Raw genomic sequence first — 9,811 nt, forward strand, 5'->3', positions numbered from 1 at the left:
TAAAGATGAATTAGGTTGTTTTTTAAAATCTTAAGTTTCTTCCGGAGATCTGTGCATTTTAAATAATAAGATGGCATGGTTAAAGCTTACATCTGAGTACTGTCTCTCCTCCAAGTACTAATGGTTACAGGGACAATGGCATTGTTCTTGTGTTTTTGTGTTGAACACCCAAGAGATGCCAGCCAGTCTTCTGACAGTTTCCTTCCCTTCACTGCTTTTCAGTCTCTGAAAGCTACTCGGAATTTCTCCATCTCAGATTGGAGCAAGAACTTTGAAGTGGTTTTCCAAGACGAAGAAGGTCAGTTTTAAAATTTCGTATTCTTTTCCTTTTTAAGTTTATTTATTTTGAGAGAGAGAGAGAGAGAGAGAGAGGGAGAGGGAGAGATGGGGGGTGGCAGAGAGAAGGGAGTAGAGAATCCCAAGTAGAGCCCCATGCGGGGCTCCATCCCATGAGCGGTGCGATCATGACCCAGATCAAGAGTTGGACACTTAACCGACCGAGCCACCCACGTGCCCCTCATATTCATTTTCCTGGGATCTCTGATCTCCCATGTTTCCATACTAGGGGGCATTAGCTCAGTGAACAAAATATCTTGAGTCCTTTAATCCTACAGAAAGGGATGGGATTTCCAAAAAAAAAAAAGCCCGCAGTTTATGTGGGTTGGAATGGGGAAACGCTCACGTAGTGGAATGGAAGGAAGGTGGAGAGTGTTGAATGATGAATAAAGGAACACAAGTAACAAGAGGTGGTAGGCCAGAGTCCCTTTTTATTTTTATTATACCTTTCAGCTCTGGACTGGGGAGGGCCTCGCCGGGAATGGTTCGAGCTAATCTGCAAAGCATTATTTGATACCACCAATCAGCTCTTCACCCGATTCAGTGACAACAACCAAGCATTAGTGAGTTTGCGACTTCCCTGTGGGCGGGTGGCAAATGTCGATTGCATCACAATATGTAACTCCAACGAGGGTTTGAGATCATGCAACTGTCCTGGAAATCTGACAACCTGTGTCTTGTTCTTAATCTCGATACTTACAGTATGAACCAATTAGATTGCCTCCCTCCTCTTTGCCTTTATTATTTCAAGTGCAAAATAAGAGAAAATGCAGACGATGAGTATTTGACTAAAAAGTATTTTAGTGCAATGGCCGTTCTACTAATTACTATTACAATGATTAAGCCACTTTTCTCAAAACATACCTAAGGCCATTGACTTTTGAACTAGATCTTTGACCAGGCAGAGGTATAAACAGTAGAGAAGTAGACTTCGTTTGAAAGAATTTCGGGTTTAGGGAAAAGACCTCCCATCATCCATTGGTTAACTTCCATACTCAGCCAGGGACCACAGACTTAACGTAAGATTCTTCTATTTACTATAAGTCTATCTTTGCCCTCTATCTTCCAGTCAGTCTAAATTACTCATGTTAGTTACCAAACAACTAATGGCATTTAGACAACTCTTTGATTCTAATACTGAAATTCTTGCTTCCTTGGGATGGAGTTGTTGGGGAGGGTCTTTCCAGAACCAGGCTTGAAGAAAAATGGCCCAGAGCCTTTGTTTATTTATTTTTTTAATATTTATTTTTGAGAGGGAGGGAGAGAGAGAGAGCAAGCGCATAAACTCAGGAGGGGCAGAGGGTGGGGGTGGGGGACAGAGGATCTGAAGTGGCTCTGGGTGGACAGCAGCAGCGAGCCTGATGTGGGGCCAGAACTCGTGAACTGTGAGATCATGACCCGAGTCAGGGTCAGAAGCTTAACTAACTGAGCCACTCAAGTGCCCCAGAGCCTTTTAATCTCTTTCTTTCACAGGTACATCCCAATCCTAATCGCCCTGCTCATCTGCGCTTGAAGGTGTATGAGTTTGCAGGGCGGTTGGTGGGCAAGTGTCTCTATGAGTCCTCTCTAGGAGGAGCCTACAAGCAATTGGTCCGAGCTCGATTCACCCGCTCTTTTTTGGCCCAGATCATAGGCCTACGTATGCATTATAAGGTAATGTCTTAGGTATGTGTTTTTACCAAGGCTCCTGGCCATTAATTCTGGAATTCCTCCACTCTGCGCTCATTGTTCTTAAGGGGGGAGGGGTAAGTGGTTCCAAGCAGTTACAAATTGCCTTTCTGGGTACGAGTAGTCATGTTCTGTTGTCTTTCTGTCTTCTCAGTACTTTGAAACAGATGACCCAGAATTCTACAAATCTAAAGTTTGCTTCATCCTCAACAATGACATGAGTGAGATGGAGCTGGTCTTTGCAGAAGAGAAATATAATAAATCAGGTCAATTGGATAAGGTGAGAAAGAGAACCAAAGCCTTGGGTCCCATGGTTCCCAGCCTGCTCTACAGCAGGGCTGTCAAATGGAGCTTTCCGCAATAATGGAAATGTTCTTTATCTGGGCTGTCTTTTGGACACCCAGCATGTGGCTTGTTATCCACCAAATAACTGAATTTTTCACTTTATTTCATTGTCATTAATGTAAGCACGTGAGGCTAGTGGCAACCATATCAGGACATTGCATCCCAAGGTTGATGATCTTGGCCCATTTAATGGAGCGAAAGACACATGTACGCATATATCCTACCCACTCCTCCTTTCCAGTAGAAAAAGAACTTAGTGATAATGAAGTGTCACTGCATAAGTAGCTTTGGGGGGACGGCAGTGTCCCAAAGGTCAGTAGGGGCTTAATTTGGGATCATAGAGACGTGAGGCTCTTGCTGACAAGGAACCGTAATATCTTCCTGTTCCGTCCCCACTAGTTGACCAGGTCAGAGAAGACTCACTCCAATACCCTAGTAGCTAGTAGAATGTGCTGTGGTAGGACCGCTGAAGCTTAGTAAGTATATGAAACCAGGTGTGTTGTGAGGTTGAGGGTGCAGCAGACGCCCGTTGCTGTGATGGAGTTCGTTAATGCTGTGTTTATGGGACATAGCGGCTGAGTGTCGTCAACTCCCAGCCACAGCCTCCCCCGTCTCTTTTGCCTCTTCTTTCAGGTGGTAGAGCTCATGACAGGTGGAGCTCAAACCCCAGTCACTAATGCGAATAAAATCTTCTATTTAAATCTACTGGCCCAATACCGACTGGCCAGTCAAGTGAAAGAGGAGGTGGAACACTTCTTAAAAGGTGAGAGCCTGTCTGTTCTTGGTCTTGAGATAAAAATCCCTGTATCCACAACGTGGGTCTGGCTTTAACTTGGCTACTTTGTTTCAGGTCTGAATGAGTTGGTCCCTGAGAACCTTTTGGCCATTTTTGATGAAAATGAGCTTGAAGTAAGTGCTTGCAATTGCAGACCCCCATTCTTGACTGGGTATTTGAGTGTGCACGCAGGAACCAGCTTGTTGTGTCTTCTCTTATGAGATGAGGTGGGGAGGTCCTTCGTTCTAGAGTTGGTTTCCCTTTTGTGACCCTCCCATGCATTTACCCTTTCTCCAGCTTTCAGAACATTAGAATGTGAAAAGTAGAAACTGTAGCTGATTACCCTTGAAGAGTAATAATTAATAGTCACTTATTCATCAAATATTATTGATAACTGGTTGAATAGTAAAGAACATTGGTATTGTGTGCAGTCCTTGTAAATCCCATGACATTTAAAGTTGATTTTAGGGAATAATAGAATATTTTGTTCAGAGACCATTTATTGTCTCCTGTATGAGACACTTACACAAACGTCCTTTGGACATTTGAAGCATTAGAGAACTAGCAGTGAATAGGACAAAGCCCCTGCCATCATGGAGCTATGTCCCAGGGAAGGAGACAAACCAAAAGATGTGACATATTTCAAAGCTTGGGGTCACAACGCTACATAGTTAATATATTCTTATTCAGATCCTGTAACAACCGAAAAATGCTATAAGATGGTGAATGCCATTCTGTAATTATCAAAATAGAACTTGTGGGCAAAAAATAAAATCAGTTGGTTACTTATTTGTTGCTCACAGATGATACATACAAGGCAACTTATCAGTTCCCACTTCACACAGCTTTTATGAAGAGTGTGTTTTTGCAAACTGTTGCCTGTAAGGAGGAAATTCTTCAAAAATGAGAAAACAAAAAAGTAGTTTCACGTGGTCTTATAGAGTGTTTATTCTTATTAACTGAATTGGCTTCAAGAACAAGAATTAAAGCCGGGTGCAATTTTTTTTTTTTTTTCTTTTTTTTTTTTTTTTTTTAATGTTTATTTATTTTTTGAGATAGAGAGAGACAGCATGAATGGGGGAGGGTCAGAGAGAGAGGGAGACACAGAATCGGAAGCAGGCCCCCGGCTCTGAGCCATCAGCCCAGAGCCCGACGCGGGGCTCAAACTCACGGACCACGAGATCGTGGCCTGAGCCGAAGTCGGACGTTTAACCGACTGAGCCACCCAGGCGCCCCCGGGTGCAATTTTCATCACATTTGTACCTTCATACATGAAATTCAAACAAAATGAACGCTCCATCTCTCAGCCTAAAGTTTCCCGTAGATTATCATCTAGTGCTGTTTATTTTGGGGGCTGAGGAATAGCTAGCTACTGGTGTATTTTGTTTTACCATGAAGCATGGCATTTGTAACAACGTTTAAAAGTGAGTAGGAAGGAAGGACACAGTCTCTTCCAGTTACTCGGCACTCTACTCGCACTCATTAGCTTAGCAGGTTCTTCTTGAAGGAGGCAAGGCTCCTCAGGTTTAATTTGGGCATTTCTGGTCTCTTGATTAGGATGTATCTTTTTTTTTTTTTTTAACATTTATTGATTTTTGAGACAGAGACAGAGAGAGACAGTGCAGACTGGGGAGGGGCAGAGAGAGAGGGAGATACAGAATCCAAAGCAGGCTCCAGGCTCTGAGCTGTCAGCATACAGGCTGACGTGCGGCTCGGACTGACGAACCACGAGATCATGACCTGGGCCGAAGTTGGACGCTTAACGGACTGAGCCACCCAGGCGCCCCAAGATGTATCATTTTTTATAACTATTGAGTAAGTACTCACAGTCTGCTAAGTCACATGCTGGTGCCTGAACCAAATTAGGATATCAACAAGATGTTTAGGCCTCTGAAGTCATTAATGTTCTCATTTTTTTGGTATACTTTTTAATTTATCTGATCAAGTAGAGGCCGGGCTAAAGGGAAGGTAGTAAAAGTTCAGTCCACAAAAGAAGGATGGATCCCAATCCACAAAAGAAGGGAAACAGAAAAGGCCATCTGAAATATTCATAGGAGCTGGGACTTTTCATTAGAGGGAATGGGCCTGCCTTTTCTTCCTGGTGTTCCTAGGCTCTCTCCAAAGCAGACTCAGTAGATACTTGGTTCTTTTTTTGTCCTTTGTTTCAATTCAAAATAGTCTACAGCAGTAGTTTGTTTTTTTTTTAAAACAAGAAAGCAGTTCTTATTCTGTATGCCTTTTTATTTTATTTTTTTAGAGAGAGAGAGCTTGTGTGAGTAGGGCAGAGGGAGAGAGAGAATCTTAAGCAGACTACGAACCCAGTGCCGAGCCTGACACAGGGCTCGATCCCACGGCCTTGGGATCATGACCTGAGCCAAAATCAAGAGTCAGATGTTGAATCGACTGATCACCCAGTAGTTCTTAATTAGGGGTGCACATCAGTAACAGGAAACTTTTTCAAAATACACAAGTTCCTAACCCATTCCTGGAGATTTTGATTCCGTAGGTCTGGGGTAAGGCTTTGGGCATCTACATATTTTTTTTAAAAAGCTGTGTGATTTTTACCACGCTGGTTAGGAACCATTGGCCTGTTATAATTAATTTTCCTAAAGCAGAGTTCTGGCATTATGATCTCACCTTATGGTCTTTTTCCTGGTGTTTTCTTTATTCCATATTTTGCATGTTAACACAGGCAATTTTGACCTTATGTTGCGTCTTTGTCCCCTGACTGTCCTGGTAACACCTGACTATCTTCTCCAGCTGCTGATGTGTGGGACTGGGGACATCAGTGTGTCTGACTTCAAAGCCCACGCAGTGGTCGTTGGCGGCTCATGGCATTTCAGAGAAAAGGTAAGTGGGCCAAACTTCCTTTCATTGGATTTGTGCCCTGTTACAAGGAAAAGCTTTCAGAAGAGAAGTATCCAGGAGTCAGAGAGGCAGACGTATCGATTGGGAAAAAATGACACATGAGGGAGAGACAGGTGGTTGTCCAGGCAGAAGGGAGCCCTGGTCCCTCGGGCTGTTGTGCTGCCTGCCACAGGAGTCGTGCGTGAGAAATGCAAAGGAATAGAACCAGGCAATCAACGACCACCCTGCTGACCGTGTGACAACAGAAATTCCTAAAGAGGTTGTCGACTGTAACCATTGCTACCCTTGTCACCCACTTCAGAGTATCCTGTTCTCTCCCCAGGGGTCAGATCCTAGGCTGCACACTTATGTGTGACCCCACCTTGTGCTCTCTCTCTCTGGCAGGTCATGAGATGGTTCTGGACTGTGGTTTCCAGTCTGACCCAGGAGGAGTTGGCTCGGCTGCTACAGTTCACAACAGGCTCCTCTCAGCTACCACCCGGAGGTTTCGCTGCCCTCTGTCCCTCATTCCAGATTATTGCTGCTCCGACCCACAGCACGCTCCCGACTGCACACACGTGGTGGGTACCAGACCGTCCAGTGCACGCTCACGGGGGAGGGTCGTCCCAGCCCCTGCCAGTGCTTCTGGCAGTGTGAGTTAATCCCTTCTCCCCTTGCCCTTCCAGTTTTAACCAGCTGTGCCTCCCCACGTATGACTCGTACGAAGAGGTGCACAGGATGCTGCAGCTGGCCATCAGTGAGGGCTGCGAGGGCTTTGGCATGCTCTGACCGCCCTCCTGCCATCCACCTGGCCCTGTGCTTTCCGGAGCACCTGGGTGCACGTAACAGCGTGATAACACTGACCCAGACATCCACGTAACGTACACGGAACCATCGGCCAGAAGCTGCTGCGTGCTCCCCAGTAGCTGGAGTATTTGGTCATCTGTGAGCTGGATCCTTCCCTTGCTGCTCCCTACACATCTCTCCCACAGGCCACTTGGGCACGGTGTGTCATGTGAGCTGCTCACTCAGTCACGAGAGGAGGACCGTGCTGCCGTAACTTCATTTGGTTCTTAGAAGATCTCAGTGGCAGGAGCTGCTTCAGTAGCTGAGGAAGATTACACAAAGGGCTCAGCTTTCTTAGAAGGCTGGCCTCCGCCTTGCTCAGCCTCCTCTGCTGGTGTCCCTGAGAGATCCCCTCTGCAGCCCTCACTACTTGACCTGAGGTGATGTGAGTCCCTCTTGTGGGCATGGTGATTGCCTCTTCTCACCAGGAGCCGGGAGAAGCACCTCGAGGAAGGGGCCCACATGAGCCACATGAGCAGTCTTCATTTTTGTCCCTCTGCACAATGGCAGGCTCAGGCCATGGTACTGGACTACCTCTAATGGGGACTGATAGCACAAAAGGATTTTTTTTGTGTGGTGTCAGAACTGGAAAAGGAGCTTTTTCCCTGAAGGCATTTCTGGAAACGATCATTAATCCATAAAGAACTCTCTACGCTTTTTTTTGAGTTTGAGCCAGTGAGAAAAACAGACCCAAGAATGTGAAAGATAGCTGGGCTATAGCTTCCAGTGCCGAATATGATTTTCCCTTAGGGCCTGGGACACGTCTAGGCACATGGCTGGCTTGAAGACTACTGACGTTTGTCCCTGAGTTTGTTCTTTACACTGAGGTGTGGCTGGGCCTGGCCACTTACCTTCAACTTATTCAGTCTGCTAAGAGCTTGGGATTCTTTAGCTTTCTACGGAAGAAAATTTTGTAGCAAGGGATTGAGACAGTAAGAATAGCATGCTAATGATGCCTGGTTCTCTCTTTGCTTGGTTTTCTCTGGCAGCACTGAGGCAAGGGAAAAGGGACCTGTGGCTCAATCACAGGTCCTTGGGGTCAGGGCACAAGGAACATACATAGAAGAGCTGTGTCAAACAACAAACAGCCAGCTGCTCAGTGACTTCACTCTGTCAGTTGCCAGCAGGAGTCCCAGTGGAGGGAGGACGATCTAGTAGGTTCGGTTACACGATGACTGAAGAGAACCTGCAGCTGTCTCTTGGAAGATCACACCATCCTTTCTCATTACAGTTTGAATACACACATCTTCAAGACTCAAACTCTCATCAACTCTCCAAATTTCTGTGTTTAAGAAGGCTTTGCTGCAAGCTACCCTTCTCAACGGGGCATTCAACTCTGAGAATATTACAAGCCATCCTTACTGCCAAAACCAGCAAGTACAGAGGCCAGAGATGAGGCAGGACTTATGGCAATGCCCTGGCCTCGCGGAAGCATGTCTGAGCCCTCCCGTTCCCAGGGATCACAAGGAACAAGCCCTCCCGAGCTGCTCCCGCTGCTGCCTGACCTCACTCCTTCGCAGTCGTCATTTGTCCTTGGCATGGGTGCCAACCTCACTCATTCTTGGGGTCTGGGATCCAGCGTCAGGGCCTCGACACCCACAGGGTCCTCCATGCCACACGGTCACTGCTCTCCTCAGGGACCAGGACAAGGTGCTGCTGCTCGCCCCAGTGTCTTCCCATGGGACACATGCAGGCGAGTTTCGTCATCACCCTGGACAAGGCGACGTTGCCCCTCGGGCCTGGAGGGGGGCTTCCAGCTGGGGGTACGTGGGCTGGTTCTGCTGTCCTTGGCAGTTGATCCTCTTCTGGACTCTGCATTCTCCCCTCCGTGGCCCTCCAGAGACTGCTGCTGGAGCTCGATTTGATTTTCTTGGCTAGATCTGTCATTTTAAGCTCCAGTCATAGCACTTTTCAGAGCATCCTGGGTGCCACCGCGGCTGACTGCGGCCGCTTGCGTGCCTGTGGTGGGCCTCGGCCCCAGGGTCTTTGTGTAACAAAACCCTTTGATACTGTTGTGGTTTTCTACTCTTCAGGGTACTCCCTCTCCCAAGTCTGTTCAGAAGTATCTTTGCTCTGTTTGGCCTTTTCCTTTTCTCTTTTTTCTAATCTTGCTCTGGTACTAGTCAATATGGGAGAAAAAGGTACATGTCAGAGAGAAGGGGGAATATGTGTTACTTCTCGGGCAATTTTTACTTTCGTGTTTCTTCTTTTGGCCAGTTCTTTTGTTGATGCCCTTGTGGCCCAGGTACTTGGGGGAGGCGGGCTGAACGACTGGCCTTTTAGTGTCTTTGAGGGAAGTCAAGCAGCAAGTGAACACCAGGGAGAGCATCAGCATGTTTTCTAGAGACCAAGCCCTGCTGCAGGTCCGTCAGGCCAGGCAAAGGGGCCAGGCAGCTGTAGTGAGACTGTAAATATTTTGTACAGGAAATAAATACCAAAAAGGGTTATGTAGCGAGTGACTCTTCTTTAAGTGGCGACTCAGGGCTCAGACTGGAGGTGGGGAAGGAAAGGAAAGATTTGGAAATGTTTTTGCATTTTCCCAGTAATTCTTTCAGAAGCTCCCAGCGCCAGGTAGAACGTGCGCACAGAGCCCTGGCCTGTCCCAGCTCTTCTCGCGCCTCCGTCCTTCCCTGACCGCCGTCCCTGATGCCGGGCAGGGCCATGGTGCCTGACAGGTGCTTGTGCCCACCTCCTGAACAAGAAACCAGTTTGGCAAGAGCAGAGGGTGTCTGTTTTCATCAGTCTTTTAAACATGAATTTGTCGTTTTACTGTGTAAGAAACTCAGCATAGAAAATTTGGAAATAAAAAGCACGAGAGAGATAATTCACCTGCCATCCAGCGGTAACCACTGTTAAGTGATGCATATAGCCTTCTGGTTTGTATACAGTCACGTTTATTTCCACGCCTCCTCTCCCCCTCCCCACCCTCCCCGAAGTGGGCTGGCATGGCAGACAAAAATACTGCCTGTCAAAAAGTTTGGAGGGGAGGGGCAC

At 46.8% G+C, this 9,811-nt stretch overlaps 1 protein-coding gene across 3 annotated transcripts in view; it reads left to right on the forward strand.

Moving 5' to 3' along the window:
• The window catches only part of AREL1 (apoptosis resistant E3 ubiquitin protein ligase 1), a 48,219-nt gene extending 38,621 nt beyond the window's left edge, over positions 1 to 9,598 (forward strand). For all 3 annotated transcript variants that reach the window (XM_049612487.1, XM_049612486.1, XM_049612488.1), the window contains exons 12-20: positions 223 to 298; positions 790 to 899; positions 1,810 to 1,989; positions 2,159 to 2,284; positions 2,983 to 3,112; positions 3,200 to 3,258; positions 5,885 to 5,974; positions 6,377 to 6,552; positions 6,658 to 9,598. In XM_049612487.1, coding sequence (XP_049468444.1) covers positions 223 to 298; positions 790 to 899; positions 1,810 to 1,989; positions 2,159 to 2,284; positions 2,983 to 3,112; positions 3,200 to 3,258; positions 5,885 to 5,974; positions 6,377 to 6,552; positions 6,658 to 6,760 — 1,050 coding nt within the window. In that variant the 3' untranslated portion in view covers positions 6,761 to 9,598. The remainder of the gene's footprint in view (positions 1 to 222; positions 299 to 789; positions 900 to 1,809; positions 1,990 to 2,158; positions 2,285 to 2,982; positions 3,113 to 3,199; positions 3,259 to 5,884; positions 5,975 to 6,376; positions 6,553 to 6,657) is intronic.
• The last annotated feature ends 213 nt before the right edge of the window (positions 9,599 to 9,811 follow it).

This window comes from Panthera uncia (assembly GCF_023721935.1).
Source record: "Panthera uncia isolate 11264 chromosome B3 unlocalized genomic scaffold, Puncia_PCG_1.0 HiC_scaffold_1, whole genome shotgun sequence".
Lineage (NCBI taxonomy): Eukaryota > Metazoa > Chordata > Mammalia > Carnivora > Felidae > Panthera > Panthera uncia.